The sequence below is a fragment of the Perna viridis genome, chromosome 13, assembly GCF_037379345.1.
Source record: "Perna viridis isolate PV_CMFRI_1.1 ecotype Kerala chromosome 13, ASM3737934v1, whole genome shotgun sequence".
Lineage (NCBI taxonomy): Eukaryota > Metazoa > Mollusca > Bivalvia > Mytilida > Mytilidae > Perna > Perna viridis.
The window spans coordinates 19,181,677-19,202,802 of NC_142457.1; the positions used below are offsets into that span (position 1 = coordinate 19,181,677).

Genomic DNA, 21,126 nt, shown 5'->3' on the forward strand with positions numbered 1-21,126 from the left:
TACCAGCTTGTATTTCCTAATTTTTACCCCTGAAGTCATAGGTCGCGCACAGGGTGAAATTATGTCTGACCCTTAAAAATCCTGCAGGACCTACAAATATGTATGTAAAATTTTGTTTTCATCACTCAAGAAGTAAATGCAGTATCCCTGTTTTTTTAAATTTGAGTTATTCTATATATCACTGTTTTTGTCACTAGTCTCATTTTGTCATCTGAATTCATTAAAGGTACAAAAAAACATTAAGAGCTGTAGCTAGAATCTTGGTTCCCTTGAACACTCAAGCGTGATTTGAATGTTAACGGTTTCACTACCCCGGTGTCACTACATTTTGTAGTTGCATGTCGGCACTATTAATGATATTGAAAATAACATTTCTGCTATCATTGAACTCTTCAGAAACTTATTGTGTATTAATGACATAAAATTGTCATTAACTTGATCTGGAGTTGCAATTGTGCTAAAAATAGTATCTCTTGAGGCAACACAAGGGAAAATACTTTTTTGAAAATATTTATATCTACATTGTGTTTGCTGTATTTTTGTGTTTCTTCAAAGGGTGACCATGCAGAAAACAGCTTGTTTTTTATATTTTTAAGACATTTAAAATTACGACAGAATGTATGGAGTATATGGTCCCTGGTGAAGTATAAGACCTAGTGTAAAAGGATTTAAAATTTTGATTATTCTTAAAGGCTGGGGAGTATCTCTAATCAGATCTCGGGTACATGTATGTTACCAGTATTTGGATTGTCTGGAAAACATGCTTGCATGATAGTGGGAAAAAAATAACTTGCTATATGATAATGCAATTAATATTTAAGTTTTATTTAATGTCTTGTCACAATGCTGTAAATTACAGACAATACAGGAATATCTTATTGATGTCAGATGCAAATACTACTTTGAAAAATATTCCAATGAAAAGGTTCTCATTTTATCAACCGAAAGTGATTGAAGTTTTCAAAATCATGGAAAAAACCCTGAATGAAGTTGAAGGGTACATGTAGGATAGATATGATTTTTTGGTTCAAAATTACACCCATTGATTGTTGATGGTTTTATCTTTTTCTTGACATTTTCTATAAAATTAATTATTTTAACTACAAATTCAAGGTTTTGCGATGCAACTTCAAATTAAAATGACACATTTTTTCCCCCATACTTCAACATGGGCTTCCGTCCCTCATAAAACTCCTCTGAAACCTCTTGATGGATTCTTCGATATTTGGTATGGTGTATTGTTATGAAGTGTAGATGTGTATACTACCCTAATATTTGGATTTCATCAATTTTGTTATAGTTCATGGAATTTCAACCATTTTCAGCATGCTCCAACAATAGAATGCCTTGTGGGTGCAACTCATCTGAAACCTCTTGATGGAATCTTTTGGTACATGTACATGTATTGGTACCTGTATTCAGTAATAACTTGTCTCAAAGACAGGGATGAAATATCCCCATGTAGTGCATTCTATATAAAATTAACCTGTTTATAAAGACCACCTGTCTTATGTGACCATGATTTTGCTCTCCGTTGGAAGGTCAGTTTGTTTTGAGATCCTTTGTTATTGACCATATAGGTCTGTTCATCAGTTCACATTTCTTATAAGCATAACTTCTCCTAAATTGCTTGAGGGATTTTGATGAAATTTTATAGGAAGCTTGGGTATCGTGTAGATGTGCATGAAGGAATATAATTACTGTTGAAGGACCCCACATACAGAGATTATCCAACTTCAGGGTTTTACATGTTGAAACCTTGTAAGCCCAACTCCCAAGGCACTCCGGGGGTTTTGATGAAACTTTATAGGAAACTTTAGAATCATATGTAAATGTACAACTGCATGAAGTAATAATATGATTTTTGACTTTGTCTAAGAAGGACAGAGCTCTGTACTTGACAGCATTTAAGGAGGTAGACCTAGAATAAGGGACACAATTCTTAAAAATCATTGGAACATTTGTATTCAGCATTTTACATCAATCTTATGTAAGCATCTAATTAACTTGGATTCATTTTATTCTGCTTCGAACGAAAGCTTGAGAAGCTTTGGTGAAATTGTTTGTTTGTTTGTTTGTTTGTTGGGGTTTAGCGTCCGAGCAGCAATATTTCAGCTATATTCAGACGATTGGTGAAATTGAGTGTGATGCAAATATATCATTGATTTCATGAGTTATGTCCCTTACCCCAGGTCTACCTCCTTAACTTTGATTGCAATGCATGGCTATTTTGTTATATTGCTCATGTCTCAACCAACTGGAAAATAAGAAATTTCCTATAACCAGCGATGATTCTCTTCTGTTGTTTAGGGGATTTCCACTATTTCAGATATGGATTTTACCATTAAAATTCTTTTTTTACTGTATATTTACTTCAGATTTTGCCAATTTCCGCTTTTTTGACCTCGTAAAATATCTCTTTATAATACATGCTGTGGGGCTTCACTAATGGTTCAAATAATCTTCCTAAATGTGTAGGTCACTTTGTACAGAATGATTGTGAGACATTCATGTTTCATAGCATCTACAGCTATATGTACATTGTGTAGAATGTTGCTGGTGCTCTAACCCTATTATTACTGCCGAAGGTTTTCAATTGAAGAAATTTACATAGGGCCTAATCTTGACATTAATGACAAGGAGAAGTTTTATTAAATTCTATTTGAAAAATAACAAAATTGACATTTTTGTCTGTGTATTCTATTACAAAAATTTCTCCTTGTCAAAAACAAATAGGAGAAGTAAGCACAAACAAGGATAGAAGTTTTTGCTCATTTCTCCCTTTAGAGTGGGCTCTGTTTCATTTGCATGGAACTTCATCAAAGCGAGGGAAAGAGGGTATTGTACTCTTTGTGAGCTCGATCATAGTTTTCTAGTTATCTCGAATATAATTGTATGGATTTTTATCAATTTATTACATAACCCAATTAATACCTCCAAAGGTCCAGGTTCATTTTAGGGTTATGTCCTTGACTGAAGGAATAAGGGACCAAACACAGACATTTTTTCTTGTTATAAAACAGACAATAATGAGTGGGTTGTATATTGGAATCAGCTGTATGAATTTCGTTACAATTATCTTGGATCTCGATTGGGCGTACTGTGTATTTGTGGTGCTGTCGGATATCAACTTCTTGTTTTGTGAGACTTAGCCATTTTTCACTACCATATTTTGGTGTGTATAATGCACAGGGTGGTTTTTCCTTTAAAAGTTTAAACATTTTACCCATGTACGTATGTATTGTATGCGGTGAAAATAGCGTAACTTGTTAGAACCACAAACATTTCTGGCTTTAATTTATTTGTAAATAGAAAGGACCATTTCATCTGTTTTGTCCGTGTTTATGTGTATTTATTTACTATTCGGGTAAAAAATGTGTAACATAGACAATAGCTGAAAATGTCAGCTTGGACATATGTTTTGATTACCTTTGAAAGGATTTTATTGAAAGTAATGAAGTTCTGAAGATTGCCAATTCTAGAAGTAGGACTGTTTTTACTACAATCTATTAAAGGGTCTGAGTGAACAATGCAGACAGTCATCAAATAGGGCACGTGTGTTGATAGCTCGGCCAAGCGTGATCTAATGAAATGCAGAATTTTCTCCAATGTGTATCGGGGATACAGAAAGGGTTTATGTTTAAAATTAATAGTTTTTACGTTGGATAAGGATTTTGATATTAGTTCACTGAAAAAAAGGAAGCCAAATATTATCAAAAAGGAGAAAATCCAATATCTATGAAGTAGAGTTCAATACGATGAGTAAATAACGATATTTTTTTTAAAATCAACTTCTTTGTCCATTGGAAATATTTTAGGGCTCTATGAGCAATGTGCCCAAGATTTTGTTATTCAGTAATTAAATTGTTTAAACTTGTATGTATTTTAATTACTTCTTTCAAATTGTTAACAAGTCGTATACATCGTATACATCGTAAGGACATAATTATATGCACATTGCAAAACAATTTACCATCTCCTTTGATTATACTGGTAACTAATTGTCTTGTGTCCTCTCATGATTAATTAATCCCCTCTATCAACATGTCAATTGCTTGTTAGATATAAAATTAACAGGTGAAACCATAATCAGTGACATCCAAATACCCTTTGCAATGCCTCAATAACTGCATGACAACATTAGTTAATCGATACACAAAAATGAAAGTATGGCGTTTGTAAACATAATCTGCTGTGTTCTTTTGGGAGGTAATAAATTAAAACCAGATTCTGTTCAAGAAGATTGTATTTACTATCTATGCTTACAAAGGTCAACAAAAAAACTCATGAAAAGTCAATAAATAAGCTTTGGCAGCTCATAAGTTGTCTCTGATTCGATGTTGACTCCCTCGGATCTTAGGTCTGTTAAAATGTGTTGAAACAATGTATGGGTGTATTATACGCACCCCCATGTCCTGAAATTAGTTTCTTGGTAAAAAATTGCGCAAAATATGGTATATGGAATGATAGAGACAATTTTTTCCCAAAAATCTCAGCTCCCAGTGAATGTATTGGTTTAAAATTTGGTTTGTTGCTTTATATTATATAGATGGGACATACGTTGTATGCAGTTTTGAGTACTGTCTGATATCAACTTATTTGAGTGGGGTTATCCTTAGCATGACAACGCATGCAATTTGATGTTTTTAAACCTGTTTGAAAGTATTCAACATGTATGTTTATCAGTTTGTAATACTTCAAATTTATAAGGAAAATGCTTTATCATTTCATGTACATTGACATTTTACATGTAGACTTTTCCTGAGCAAGTTGTGAATGCTGTTACTAGTATATAGTGTAAAAAAAATTTGAATTTGCAACATATTAAGTTTGCAAAAACAATTACTAGTGACCACCACTTTTTATCCTAGAAACTAAAAGAAGTTGGGTTAAACAGCAAGATCACTATATACCTTTGTCTTTATGGGGGATGCTAAAATAATTTTGATGCTACTCTTGTATCCCATCCAGTGATTGAATTTAAGGGGAAATACTTGCTAAATGCAATGTGAAAATTCAATTTTGCTTGTAGAAATTATTTCGACTTGCTAAAATTTGCTAGTGGAATTCTGTATGTAATGTAGGTAAAGTCCAGAAATAACCAAAAAACTTAAATTTAGCAAGGGTAAATTTTCAGCACTTGCTAAATTAAGGTAGTGGAAAAAAATTCTGAAATTCAATACCTGCCATCACACAAAGTGGCAAGGTCTTATGTGATACCCTCCAAAAACTGTATATCCTGCATCTCTCAGTTCCATCACAGTTTCCAGATGATAACTTGTAATGACATTAAAGGATCTGTTTATAAACTTGGTATGCTTATTGAGTCATAAAATTCAGGTCAAGTTGGAATAACAGTTTGATTGGATTATTAACACAAAAGTAATGGCACAAAAATGGTTTGCAACTTGGTTGGGTATCATATACATGTACATGTAATGTCCCATCAGATGCCTAAATGTTTGTTGCAGAATTACTAGTAGAGTGCAGTGTGCACACCATTTATTCATTTTATTAGAAACTTTATATACTTGGATGTACAACAAGTACAATGTACATAAGTGGGAACAGTTGATACTCGACAACATGTTCTCCATATAACTAAGCTAGAGTATTGTTTACTAATTTACATGTAGATGAGAATTTGAAAAGAGTGAACAAAGAAAATAGTATAGTTTCGTTTGTATGTTTAAGTAGCAGTCTTTGTAAGAATCATGCAAAATCTGAAAAATGTGATACACCCCAAAAAAGGCTACATATTTTTATTTTTGTAATTAAGTTTTTTTATGGGTCTGTACTATCAAATGTGTAATTATTCATTCAAATCTGCCTGCTCTTAGGAGATAATCCGCATTGAAAATCCAGTAGATTCTATTGTATTTGAGTGCCATTTACAGAGTTATCTCCCTTAATTTTGAAATCTACAGTGCATTCTATATAATTTTTATCTCCTAAGAGCACAGGTTATATGAAAAACCACATGTTAATTTCTGTTTACTGTGACATTTCAAACAAAATATCAAAAAGAAAAATATGTAGGCTTTTTACCTATGAATCACATTTTGCATGATCCTTAGCTGGAGTTCTACTTAAGGCATTGTTCAAAGAAGTGCTTGCTCACTACCCACCTCTCTCCTTTGTCAGATATGATAAGAACATCTACAACATTTTGTACTAGATCTTTACCCAAATTGGATTTTTTGACTAGGTCTCTACATGTATTTACATGCTGGACTAGATCACTACAGTAATTACATGCTGGACTACATCACTACAGTAATTCTTGCAGCTGATTACATGTTGGACTAAATCACAAGCCTTATGAACAAGGCTAACAAATAAATTGAACGCTTAAGACAGGTCATGTCAGTTCTGAGAAAGTTTAACATGCCGTGAATGTTTCTACTTGGCAGCACATTTAATTTTTTTTTTTTTTTTTTTTTTTTTTTTTTTTTTGAAGTATTTGTGAAACTCACAATTTTGACCAGAAAGTGCCTGGAGTTTCAGAGCATAATGTCTGCAAATATTTGACCTTGATTTCAGTTCTGAATAATGATCAAATTGTTAATGAACATGCTAGTATGTTGTAGGTTGTAACACATACTAAAATGTCCCTATAATTTCAGAACACCATGAAGAGATGGACATATCACCCAGTAGTACACCTACAAGTTCTCGTCAGTCTAGCTGTGCCGGTACACCCCAGTTAGGACCAACGTCAACCCCTGCCTCTGTAACCACGCCTGGCTCACTGATGTCTCGGATACCAAATACTAGTACGTCAGCACCCTTGATTTCTGCACTGCCCCAGTTGATAACACAGCTGAGCGGTGTTCAGAACAACCAGGACTTAACTAATAAAGGTTGGTTCAACATTTTAGGGCCTAGTCTTGGTTTCACGAAAAAAAATCACTATTTTTTTTCCTTAAATTTTCAAATTTCAAGCAATTAGATGGGTCAGTATTTAAGTTGGGAATAAATTTGAGGAGAATATTTATTTGATGAAATATGCTTTAGTTTAATATATAAACCTCAAATTGAGATTTTTAGTAATTTAATTGTTTGAAATAGTAGTTGAGGATGGTTTTGAGGAAGAAACTTAATTTTTGAATATTTTTTTATGAAACCCAGTCCAGGGACTGGAAAAGAAGCAACTTCACTTCTGAATTAAAGTGCTATTGACTTAAGCCATCTGAGTGATATATGTACATGTATATGAATGCACTTATACAATTTTTTCACTCTTTGTTGTTCTGTTTTAACATATTTAAGTAGCAGTCTATAAAAATCAAAGAAGAGGTGGTTCATGCATGTCCAAAAACCTTCAATTCTTTTTAATTTCTAATTCAGAAACAGTTACAGACTTCAAAATCAGTCTATGTTTGTCATTAGGGTGTGGCTCGTAAAGATTAAAGTTATATACTGTGAAAGTACTCGTGGATACCAATTTTCGTGGATCAGGAAAGAAGCACAATTTTGTGGATTCTTGAATTTGTGGTTTTGAAGTTTTCAGTATCATGAGTATACACATTAATGGGAATTTACTATTCGTTGGGAACCACATTTCATGGCTCGACCTTCTCACGAAAACCACAAAAATTGGTACCCCATAGTACTTTCACAATGGTTATGTATGAAATAGGCACTTTGCAAGACTTATCGTTCTTGATTTGATTTTAGTGGGAAGTGAATGTATGGTTTTCTCAAAAATACAGATCTGAATACAGGAAGAACTATTGTTATTGTCTACTGTATTGAAGGATTTGTTCGATTTTTTTTTTTTTTTTTTTTTTTTTTAGGAAAAAAATTAATTGAAAGGGACTTGTTACATATGTATGTAGTGAATACAGCAATCTTCGTCAATTACTAACTGGAGTTTCCTTTCTATTCCTTTGAATCACAATTCAATAGAATCATTATTTAGAGGATTTTTGAAACTTAAAAGGAAAACGAGTTTTCGCTTTTTATTTTAGAATTATTCATCAATTAGAACTACAAATATGGTTCCATTTCTTCATTTTCTTGTATCGTGCCATAATGGCATATACAGCTTAGTGACTTAATCTTTGTAATAAAATGCTTTTTTGACTAATTATTATCAATACCGCAAAGGAATGGACATTTAATTTTTTGTTATCAAGTTCATCACGGTTTTACTGCTCAAAGTAAAACTTATTTTGTTGTAAGCCAACACATTTAAAGTTGTCTTATTGCCCGTAGGCTTGCAAAGGCAGGAAACATATAAATATACTTTTATTTGAAGATCAGTGATGAAAGGATACGCATTTCAAGTAAATTACCGGAATCCTTTCACCTAAATGTGGTCTTCTAATGATGATTTTTTTTCCTTGCTTTTAATGCATGTTAACAAAGAAACTTTTTTAAGTGATCTTCCTTGCCAAAAAGTGGGTGTGCGGAAGAATGCAGTACTATTTACATTCAAATAAAATGTTAAAATAAAATCATGCTTGCCCAAAAGACACCCCAATTTTAAAATATGGAAGTCTTTAGGCAAGTATGATTGAAGTTTAACTTGCCTAAATGTAAATAGTACCTGCTTTTTGGTTAAAGGACAACTTCAAATCTTAGACCCTGCTACTTTTTATTATTATTTTCTTTTTTACAGCATTACAGACCCTACACCAGTTACAGGAGGTTATAAAGAGGCAGATAGCACAGCAACAAACTACAGGTTAATATTAAGTAGGCCTGGATAAAATAATTGTTGGGTTATCTCCCTGTTCCAGAGGTGCCAACTCTGTAGTTTCTACAAATTTGGATGGCAATTTATAATCTTCAGATTATGAACTTTTCCTTAGTACCTATGCAGTCCTTTCCTACAAAATTCTCAAGAACTAGCCCGAACGAAAGAGGACTGAATAGGATTCAGCTAGCCTGAAACAAAAAAATGTACATATCATTTCATTAGCCCGAATTAATTTTTACTAGCCTCGGGCTTCTGGCTAGTAGCTAAAGGGGAGCAATGTCAATCAATAAAGTCTGACATTAATAAACTTTCTATTTTTCCTCTCATTCTGAAGAAAAAAAATCTACCAACCGACCCATGTTGGAGGGTTGGGTGCAGGAAACGAAGATATTTTTAAGGATGGCCTGAAAAAGAATGTTAGTGGCACTAGTTCATTGTAATGATGTCATAATGGTGAATAATATGTCATTTAACAAAAACTGCTGAGAATTGTAAAGTTCATTGTTTTTGTTGACACAAAAACAGGTCCAAAAAACTGTACTTCCAAGAAACAATAATTCCTTGATGATACACTGTGTAATAATGAATGTATTCAATAAATATGCAGTTGTTTCTTGGGTGTGGACACAATACAAGAAGTCTAGTATGTTTTCTCATTTGTTATGGATTCAAGTCTTCAAATTTACGATTAAATCTTTCAACATTTCATGATAAATTGTCAGCAGTATTGTAGGCCAATTAGAGTCTTATCGTGCCTTCTTCTTTGGTAAATAATAGGTTGTCATTAATACCATAAACAGTTGTGCTGTTGTAGGATTATCATTTTCCTGCACAAGTTTAGCAGAATTATTTTTACTTTTTATCTTTTCAGGGGATGGTCAAACACCGGTATCTTCATCACATCAACAACATCCACAAGTGCACCCTCACCACCAGCACCCCCCAGTGGTTAGAATTCCCCCTCATACATCTATGACATCCACCCATTCAAGTAGGCCATGCCCCCAACAGACAATGTCCAATCCACACATACAGATCCCCCCTCCCATGCAGAACCAGGGATCTATATATGGCAGGGTTGTGTCACAGCAGGCCACGCCTCCAATTAATGGAAGGATGTCAATGCAGCAGATGTCACCGAATGTCAGACCACATTCACATCCACCGCCCCAGATTGAAATTCCACAGGATGGCCACCATCCTGTTGACCTTAATCACATGACTTTACCCCATGGGAAGGGTGATGACCAGACAGGTGGTGAAAGTCCTGGCTCTGATACCAGTAAAAGGTCCTCGTGGTGAGTAGCAAGAAATGTTTAGAGCTTGAGTCATTTACTTTACATGCACAATGCTTCATCAGACTTATTAATTAACAACTATTACTGTTTCCTTGCATTATCAACAGCTTTCATAAATTTCTTAACATATATTATATACATAGCACTATGTTATCAGTGAAATAAATTTTGATAATTTACTCTGTGAAATAAATGTAATTTCTCTCACGGACTTCCTCCCACCAAAATGTCACAACTTTGATATCAATGCGCTAATCGTAGAATTTTTATCGTATTCATCCATTTGATAACACAAACTTGTGTTTTTATGTTCATTATATAATGAAGTGATATGAATGAAAGAAATACATGGAAAGCACTAAACAACTTTTTACTATAAAGGGAAAAAAATGAGATTAACATAACATTACATAGGAACTAAAAATGGTGAGATTGAATTTTCTCTTTGCCATCCATTTCAAGTCTCTACTTGGACAGTCTCTTAATAGTGTTTTGTTACTCATTCCTTGTCATTCTGTATTCTATAGTATGAGTCCAAACAGTACTACAAGTTCCCAGAATGCTGCTATTGAACCAGGGCCTATGGCAAACGTTGGAGTGGCAAAGGATCCTGCGGCAGATATGATGAATAATTTAAAACAATATTATAATGAGAATTTAGTAAACCATGTGTCTGGCTGGCAAGCAGAGCATGCTGAAAGACAGGTATTTATTGCTTAGAGGGGAAAACGTAAGCTCTAAAAGGGTGCTTTTAGACTCACTACAAGTCCTTATTTATTACAAATGACACTACTAATTGCAGTTTTCCCTGTGTTAGTAGTAGATTTGCTATAAGACGGTTGTGTGCAATCAGAACATTTCCTCTTTTCTTCTTTAATTTAAAATTAGGGACAAGTCTAAGATGTAATGTACTATAGGTCCACAGGTACTATGGAAAATGATAAATTTTATGATGGAAGACAGGTGTGTTATAGGATATTGGAGAATTCTAGCCTTTTTAGGGATACATAGAATATTTCTGTGTCCCATGAGTGAAAGTTGCTTGGTTAAACCATAAACTTAATTTTTGTAGTTTCTTAAAATGTGGTTAGTTTGTCTATGGAGATGATGCGATTTGTTGGGTGCATTTAATCAAACGACAAGAATGGGTACCTTACAAATAAAATTCCTTATACGAAGGTAGACCTAGGGTAAGAGACACAACTCTTACAAGTCATTGAAATGCTTGTATTCAGCATTTTACATCAATATCATGTAAGCATCAAAGTAACTTAGATTGTTTTCATTTCGTTTCAAATGAAAGCTTGAAGGCTTTGGTGAAATTGAATATGATATAAACATTTCACTGATTTAGAGTTATGTTCCTTACCCTAGGTCTACCTCCTTAATACACCCTTGAATTATAGGGATGTTATATGTATACAATACTTACTCATGTAGAGGACAATACCATGATAAATTGACAGCCCAGGAGACAGTGTTATTGCCTGAAATTTTCATGCCTGAGCTGCTGAGGGAATTATCATAATTGACGGCAATTTCACTTGCCAAGGGCAGTCATTTATTTATAATGCCTTATTTTTAAGCAACTGTTGTGTTTCTTTCTTTGAAGAATTTGATGTTGGCATAACCATATTGAAATACCATCATGACATGTTGATGACATAACCATATTGAAGTACCATCATGACATGTTGTTGACATAATCATATTGAAGTACCATCATGACATGTTGATGACAAAACCATATTGAAATACCATCATGACATGTTGATATACATTAATGAATACATAGGAACAACTTTTAGCCAATAGGAATACCTCATAATACTCTTTGCAGATATGAATAACAATCAATAAAATTTCAACATTTCTTTTTCCAGTCCAACAGATATTGGGAGGAGGGATTAAAGATAGGTAGTTTTCACTGTAGTCAAGTCAGTGTCAACCTAAAGCGAGCCCGGTCACTAGTCAGGCTAGCAGAAATACAATCTACCCTTCATGAACAAAGGTAAGGTGTTGGTACAGATCTAAGTAATACAAAAATGTACAAAAACTTGTAAACAGTAAAAACACAATCTGCTACCAGTGCCAGCAAAGAATTGTTTTAGACTTCTTGACAAATTAACACCCTGTAAAAATTTTCCTCTAGGCCCTCCTTTGTTTTATAGAAAAAAAGTCTTGGTTTTAATTTCAACTTGACTCTTTTTCTTGTAATGAAAAGTAATAAAGTTGAGTTATAGGCAGAGCTTGTGTTTTGCTCAGATTGAAATGTACCAAGTTTTCATGTACCCATTAGAATTCTGGTCAAATGTTAGGTCATGTAGCAAATAGAAATATTTTCAGCAGCATCAGGTATATTAAATGTTACATTTCCAATCTTCACTAATGTAATGCTGAGTAGTCAATATGTTACCTGTTTGAATTCCATTCAACACATGTGCTCTGACTGAAATTTTAATTTGTCATTCATTACTTTTGTGCAAACTTTGACACAGCATTGCCGATCCAACTAATTATGGTAGTTTATTTTGTCCGGTGTGGCTTTCTTCCATTTTTCATTGTTTTGTAATTTTGCATTTCAGACTTTTGAACTTGATAAAAATAAGGTTGTCTGGCATTTCTATTTTTTTTTTTTTGTCCAGTCGTTCATTAAACCAATGAATTAAATAAGTTTGTAATTAATTATTGTTTGTTTTTATGTAATTAATATCTTTTCCTTTTTTTCAGAATTCTATTTTTAAATCAACAAGTTCATCAGTTAGAAGGAATGAAGCCACCATCATTTTCCTCATCACAGCCATTTTCTTCATCCTCACAATAATGTTGTGATTGTGTTGTGTGTAAATGGTCTAATTTGAATGCTGTGTAATTTCTAATGGAAAGTCCAAGTTTTCATATGACTTCTTCCTTTTATTTTGTCTGCTAAAAGAAGATAAGCAACTTCTGGGAATCCCATTGGAGGACATTTTATGGTTCAGCATGAATATATTAGTATTAGTTCAATCAAATTGTTTAAAAGTTCTTATTACATTTGGTATACTTTTATTTTGTTTAGGAAGACAAGAAATTGAGAATCTGTGAACCTTTTCACAAAAAATCGTAATGCTGAAATTTATCAAAAGTTATGATGCTAGAATTCTATTTTCTATTGTGACGTCATTGGTTATGATCATTTTTATTCTTACATGTCTATGAAGTTCACGCCTGTTGTCGTATTTACAAATACATGTAAATGCAAGCATGAAACTTGTTGTAAGTGATGATGTAACCATGCCATTTTTCTGTCGTGATGTCATAACTATGACTTCTTGTGCAATTGACCACTGAATATTTTTATACTAACCCTTGATCTGACAAAGGCTGCAAGATCTTCTACTAGCAAACAAGAAAGGAAATGGGGACTAATTTTGAAAATTTTATTTGAATTAGATTAGTGTACTATGTGAGAATTTTGACTTTTCTTTTTTCTGTCTTTTATTCATTATTTTTCCTGGAGTAATATTTTAAAATTCCTACATTCTCTTGAGGCAGACCAAAAAAGTTTTGCTAACTAACAATGTATACTACAGGTCAGGTGAATTCTGCCTCCACTTTCTATGATGGTAATGAATGGCCTCATAAAAACTGTTTTTATTATAAATGTATGGCAGCTACTTTTAGGAATTTTCTGGCTTTTGCTGTAGAATTATCATTTAAATGGTTGCCTTTTTTGTGCATTAGATCTTAGAAAACTTTAGGCATTTGTGAAAAAAAGATTCTAAAATGGCTGTTTATCAGCCAGATTAGCTACAAGAACCATATTACCTGAAGGCTTACATTACAAACTGTCAAATTTCTACGAGTGGAAATATTAAAATCGACTTGATTTGTAGTATATATATTTTTGCAATATGTTATGAATTAGAGAAATTTTTTGCAATGAAAAAGTTGTGAATTTGAATTTGTAACATAAGTGTGTCCAAATGATATTGGCAGTTTACCTTAAACTATCTTAGTTAAGTAGCATTCCAGATTAGAATCATGCTGCATTGCAAATTGTGATTCATGGCTGGAAAGCCTACATAATTTTATGATATTTTGTTTAAAATGATATAGTAAACAGAAATTAACTTGTGGCTTTTTCATACAATTCATTGTTCTCAGGAGATAAAATTATATAGAATGTACTTTAGCATTCAAAATTAAGGGAGATAATCTATAAATGACACTAAACTACAAAGGAAACTGTTGGATTGTATATGTGGATTATTTCCTGAGAGCAAACCGACTGGAATGAATAATTTTATATTTCATCATACAGACCCATAAAGCAACTTTATAACAAAAATAAAAATATGTAGCTTTTTTTTAGGTGTATCACATATTACAGAATTTGCATGATTCTTAAAAAGACTGCTACTTAACTTATTTCCCCAACAAAATAACCAAGTAGGAAGCTTTCTGTGAATTCATCGCAATTGGTGAAGTTAAGCTAACTGGAAAAAATTCAAGTATGGTCCTTTGGTATTTTTGTCATGTATTTACTTCCTTTGAAGGAAAGAATTCTTGGTCTGTGTATTTCTGTGTTTCATTTTTTCCTTTTTCCTGGAAGTTGAAACAAATATGATTTATGATTCAGTGGTTGATTCAACAAAAAATTGGTGTAGAATTTATTGTAAGTTATAACATCACTATAGAAAATAATATTGTGGCGTCATGTCATAATTTGCTACTTACGTTACAATAAAGATATTCTGTGAAAATCAAGCATAGGTTAGGTTTGAGATTGAGATTGGAAAAAATATAACATCTTGACAGACCAATACTTCACTAACTCAAAATGCAAGAATTAAAGGGGGATAAGGATAAGATTCTTATATTAAACTTGATTGGGTAGGATAGTTAAGTCTGAATATTTTGTTGTTTTTTTATTGTCATTATTTTACATTGTGGTTAACATACATACTGTATGGTGGTAGCAAAACTTGCAAAGTATGTAGAAATTTTGGCCAATTCTAGTTTTGTTGATGTGAAGTGGTGCACTTAAGCCCTGAGTTCATAAATCAGAGATCAAATTAGCACCCTGTATTAATTACCAGCTATACCCTCCTGTATTTTATTGGGAAAAAAGACTTGAATTCTTATTTCGACTAGACTCTTTTTCTTTGCTTTTCTCTGATTTAATGATATTATTTATTTCATTGCATTTAGTTTTTATCTGAAATGACCTATTCTCATATATACCCTTGAAATAAGGCCTGTTTGAGAACTTGTGTTAGCATTTCAATATGTTTACTACCAGAATTCATTTAATATCTAGCAACAGTACATGTATTTATGTTATACTGTATTGAAAAATATTTTTTTTACAATTAAAAAAACTAAAACTTATTAATTTTGAAAAAATTATAATTTATTGTAAAATGTCATATTTAACCAATGTCTCTACCTAAAAAGTGCTCCTTTGAACAATTCATTTTATTTTTACTAATAGGTAAATTTGTAGCTTAGGAAACTCAAACATACAAGGATTTTAATTCCTTGACTTTGTTGTTGAAAGTTTCCCACCATAGGCAAGTGGATGGAACAAAGTTTATTGTGCTGTACTGTATTTCACTTAATCCTAACTCAGTAACTCTTAGTTGACTTCAAGGAATAGAGTGGGTCTTCCCTTAATTGAATGACCATCACCTCATGAACTACCTTAGGTAGCTACCTTGACAATTGGCAAGATTTCTGCTAGATTGGCAAGATTGGCAAGGTATTATTCCATTAACTCTATGTCTAATAGAAAATTTAAATCTCCCTTTCAATTGACAGAAGGACCAACTCTATTTCCTGAAGTTAACTATTTTATTTGCTGTAACTCTTATACATATAGGTACTAGTTTAAATGGAATGATGAATCTGATTTTTAAATGAACACTTGTATTATTTTGTTGAGGAAAGTTTCGGTGTATGACTGTTGGAAAAGGTCTTTCTGAAATAATGTTATTGATGATAGTTTAGTGTGACTGAGGTTATTGAAAGTTTTTACGTGAATTATGTCGAATTTGAGCTTGGTGTATTTTGATGTATACAAGAGTCGGTAGAATGTTTATAACATGAATGTTTACATTTTTTAATGACTGAATTGATTACTGGTTTAAAGATTTTTTTATAAGGTCAAAGGTCATGATTGAGATGTGAATTTGATAGAGTTTGGATTTTAGTTATTTATAGTTGCCTTATTTATTCATTAAGTAGAAAGTATCTTTCTTTATTTATACTGTCCTTTTATTTTCTGTAACCAACTTTATACCATATAGTTAAAAAAGTAGACATCTTTTTTTTCTTATTCATTTCCGTCATAGGTCAGTCAGAATTTCTCCTGTCATTTCTTATATTAAAAACAACCTCATTTGCTTAAAAAAAAAAAAGAAATTCTTCTTGAATTATTTGCTTTGCGGGAAATGTAGTGAGCTGCTGACCAAAGTAGTTTTGTCCATCAGACGGTGCTTAACAATATACTTATTAAGTAAACCAACTTCCCCAAGAATTTTGCCATGAAGTGTTTGAGCTAGAACAAAAAGTAATTCATGACAAAAAAAAAGCAGTATAATATATTTCTAGAATTTGATCAAACAAAGATTTCTTCTATGTAACAAGAAAGGCTTGAGTAGTTTCCATTGGGTTAATGGTTAAAAAAAGTACTTTTGTCAGTTGTAGTTTATAGCTTAAGGGGTTGTTTTAATGACAATATTTACTGAAAACTAACATATTACAATTTTATACATACATGTATATTAATGTGGTTTTTTTTTATGAAAAAATATTGAATGGAATTGTAATGTTTTAACTATTACAAAATATTACTCTTGATCTATACCTGCATGGCAGTTCTATGGCATCCTTTTTTGAAACTAAAAATTGATACAAGTAAATTTGTCATTTTGGTAGAATATTTTGAATCAATTTAAATACTTGGTGACATATATTGACCTTTGACCTAAGAAGAATCTGATCAATGTTGAGCTGTACATAACCCTAAGTTAAAACTTCACTCTTTGAGAGTCTTGCTGTGATCATTGTCATGGCAGTGTTTTTCTCACAACAGATTTACTGCAACTTTCCTCATTTACAAACTTCTCAACTATATGGAGAAATCTTTTATGGTCAGAACATAGGCATAACTGAGATCTTAGATAGGGGAATACATGCTTAACAGAGCAAGGCTAAAATATTTTTGTGGTAGACAAATCTTTTTTTTTTTCTTTTTGGAAATCACAAATGTAAAAATATACACTTTTTCCAACAAAATGGGTTTTGTGGGGTAAAATTTTATGTACAAATTTTATGCCCCCTTTTCTTAATCAAGCACTGTAATGTTATATTACAATTCAGTAGCATTACTGGTAGTAATGACTAAGGCCTTTAATGCCTTATTCAATCTAGACAGACCTGTAAACCCTTTTTGATTTACTATACCAGCATATCACTATGCTAGCTTGAATGGTCTGTTATAAGGGATGTGAAAAATTCACAGGGCATGATCTATACAAATCTGTGAAGCTGTTTCCAGAGTATTGCACCAATTTGCTTAAATGGGTTGGGTTTTGAGTTGTAAAGCTTTGAAATAGCAAATATACCCTTTGTGGAGGAAATTGGTAAGGTTTATAGAATAATAGGGATTTATAATCCAGCTTTGAAGTGCCGCATTCTACTGTAATTATAAAGTGAAAAAGTGAGACAGAAAAACGCCTTCCTTAAATTATAAATTCATATTAATGCTTGATAGTCCATGGCAAATCAAAATGATTTGATGTGAACAAGTTCATTGTAGTGGAAAAACTGTTGTAAATCTGCTGTAAGAGAGATGTTGCTCTGTCATGAAGTCATGGCTCTATTTCTCGTTATTAGTGCTTTTTGTTTCACATATAATGTTGTATATAAGTAATAATTTTACACCATATGAATATTTTGTCTTAGAATGTGTACAAGAAAATCTATGAAAGATTAAAGGTGATTAAACTTTCTTTGTTTTATGTCTTTTTTAAAGTTTTTTAGGGGAAAATACCACATCGTTGGTCTTAGCGTAGCATGTTCCCTTTGGTATCGTTGGTCTTAGCGTAGCATGTTCCCTTTGGGTATGGGAGGTAAAGGTTTGTTCCCAAGTCAAGCAACACCAAAGACTTTAAAATTGGTACTCACTGCTTCTTGGTCAAACATTTTATATTTGAGGGGATAGAGTGTTGATTGTGTAAACATCCAGCTCAGCCAGTTGGACTAGAACAGAGCGAGATCTGTTCAATTGGTCGATCCTTCTCATACTGAAATGCATAGAATATCTGCTATTGGAGGATTAACCCTAGTAGGTAAGGGAAAACACAATTATCTTTGTTCTGTGTTTCATTATTTCCACATCAACAAAGTTCCAAAAGAACAAATATACCCTCGTGGACACTATGAATTTCTGGAATCTTGGCTATTTCTAGGTCAAAGTAAAATTTCATAGATTGGCAAGCTTACGTTGCCAGTCCATCATTGGAACTTCCTCACTGTTTCTGAACATAAGACAAGCATATAGTCAAAATGTCATTCCTTTATATCATTCAATGCCTCTTGTATAACCAGTAAATATGTTGTTTTTATTTTTGCAATTATCAGATCAATTATATTTTTTTTTCTGCAAATAAAATTAGATCTAGTCTTCAAATTTGCTGAAGGTTTTAGGGACTCCGTTTTTTGGCTATGAAAGATATTTAGTAATAATCTTGCATTTATGGAATTTAGTTCTTGCAGTAGTGTGTCAAGAAACATTAAAAATGTTATGCGTGTTCCACTTAACTCACTCATCAGTCAAATTCTCCACCCTACTCATTGATATTTTATCATTAATAAACTGGAAGTGAAAAGTAGTGATTTTAACCAAGCATAATTGACGGGAATTTTCTGATTGATAAAAGTGTCTATTTTTTGAAAATCTTATGTTCATTAAGGAAATTATTTTCTTAAAATGAAATTGGTGTAGGATATATATTCTGTTAATATAGTTTTTGAATGTAAATGAAAATTAACTTTTGGACAGGTTTTAAAAAATGTGTATGAATTTAGATCAGTAGTATGGATTTACATTCAGTTCATACAAATTAGGGGAAAACAGTCCTGCAAATGTATGATCACAGTTTTATTTTACATCTTGTTATCTTTGAAATTTTGTTCATACTACAATTTCCACACGATTCAAAAACCTTTAGTGCTAACAGCACTTTGATTGAGTTATGGGACTTTTTTCGTACAAAAATGGGGGGATGTCTCTGTTTTCGGACTATAACTTAAAAAAAAAACCCTTGCAGCAATTTCCCGACGAAACTCTGTTGAGTTGTTTATACTGATGAAGGCTCCCTTTCAATTTTTGAAAATTTGTGATTTTACAATTTCGAGTTATGGGACATTATTCATAAAAAAGCGGGAATTTCATAGTTCAGTATTGGTTTCACTTATTTTCCGGAAACTTTGGTAAATTGTTTCTTTTCGTTTTGTTTTATTTGCGCTCCCTTTCGATTTTTTTAATTTCTGATATTTCATTTGATACGACCGCATTTGTTAAAATGTTTGTATGAGCTACAAAAAATACATTAAGTCTAGAATTTTACACTGCACTTCGAAGTACTTGATTTATTAGTGGAAGCGACCCCTGGTGTGAGCTCTTACCAGTCACTAAAGAAAACATAATGTAAGTGGGTGCATAGGAGAAAGCCAGTAAATGAAGATTAACATACTTATCAGTGGCGGATCCAGAGGGGGTGCAGGAGTTGGCTCCCGACTTTTCATTGGAAAATTTGTTTATTTTTATGTGTTAAATTGACAAAAACTGGCAAGTTTGTCCTAGCATCCCCTTTTCTGAGGAACCTCGGCTGGCAACGCCTTTCATTTTCAAAGTGTCTTGACCCGGCCCTGCGTACTAGCGTACCGTGTATTCAGTGAGGCAAGACGTTCGTTTCCTCTAGAGTTAAATTCGAACGTCAGACGCTGTTCGGAGCTTGACAGTAAGGAGGAACTTGCAAACCCAACTACAGATACATGTGTTAAATTGCAGTTAGTTTGCTGGAAAATTTATAATTAGAAAATGCCGGAATGTCATAAAACTCTAGAAATTCGATAACGCGAGTTACGCGATTTGTTTTGCCAGTCACATTTTCGTAAAGTATAGGAATCTCTCTGATGTTGTTCCAAAATTTTGTATACCCCAATGGTCAGACTGGTATTTATTTTTGGGTTTGAGACTTAAACATCTTAGAAATTAGGGACCAAAAAGGGTCAGAATTATGCATTTTCCTGATGCCCAGACAACCACTTGACTACTAGTGAATTGATCGTTTTGAAATTGTATAACAATGTGTTATACCACCTAAAGAAGGCTGAAACTGATTATGGGGTTAATGAGTAATAGGAGGAACCAAGAATATAGCAGAAATCAAAAGAATATCATCCAGAGACAAAGACCAGACAGAAAACAGACACACACAACAAAGAACATAAAAATAACCAAAATAAAACTTACAAAGCAGCTAAATAAATGAGCAACTCCGACTTCACTAAAACTTGGAGCATGGACCAGGTGCACCGGTAAGGTAAGCGTCCTCTGCTTTTCTAGAAATATCCGCCGAGATGCTCATTAAAAGTCAAGTCCAGGGTAGACGAAAGAGGGAAGGAAAAACTATGACACGTTGAACAAATCGGTTCTCACGGTGCAGATGGGTACACCATAACGATCCAAGAGTTCATCATGACGACCATAAAACTTCTGTATTGATGACCTTAATCTTGAAACAACACAACCCTGCTCCAGAAGTTTAATTGTAAGATGCCTAGCGTGGTACAAAAAGACTTCTGTAAAATTCAATGGATCTCATAAAAATTTTATTACAAGGTGCCATACAACCAAAGGAAGACTGGGATTGATTTTACGCTTGTTACTTGGGCCAAGAAAGAATAAGGGGCAACAAAGAGATCAGAAACAAGTATTTTTTTATTTCTGGATAATGATTTGAGTTAAAGGAAATTAATTGCTAAATGAAAACGTATCACAAGTGCCACATCCGAAAGGAAGGTTTGAATTGATTTTAGAAGTTGAACTTGAACCATTTAGAAATAAGG

At 32.9% G+C, this 21,126-nt stretch overlaps 1 protein-coding gene across 1 annotated transcript in view; it reads left to right on the forward strand.

The window, feature by feature from the left end:
- LOC148599844 (WW domain-containing adapter protein with coiled-coil-like) overlaps positions 1–18,001 on the forward strand; it is a 31,843-nt gene extending 13,842 nt beyond the window's left edge. Inside the window, exons 8-13 of the mRNA XM_088558773.1 lie at positions 6,627–6,863; positions 8,627–8,692; positions 9,579–10,005; positions 10,533–10,710; positions 11,889–12,016; positions 12,736–18,001. Of these exons, the coding sequence (XP_088414899.1) occupies positions 6,627–6,863; positions 8,627–8,692; positions 9,579–10,005; positions 10,533–10,710; positions 11,889–12,016; positions 12,736–12,829 (1,130 nt within the window). The 3' untranslated portion in view covers positions 12,830–18,001. The remainder of the gene's footprint in view (positions 1–6,626; positions 6,864–8,626; positions 8,693–9,578; positions 10,006–10,532; positions 10,711–11,888; positions 12,017–12,735) is intronic.
- Positions 18,002–21,126: the final 3,125 nt, after the last annotated feature.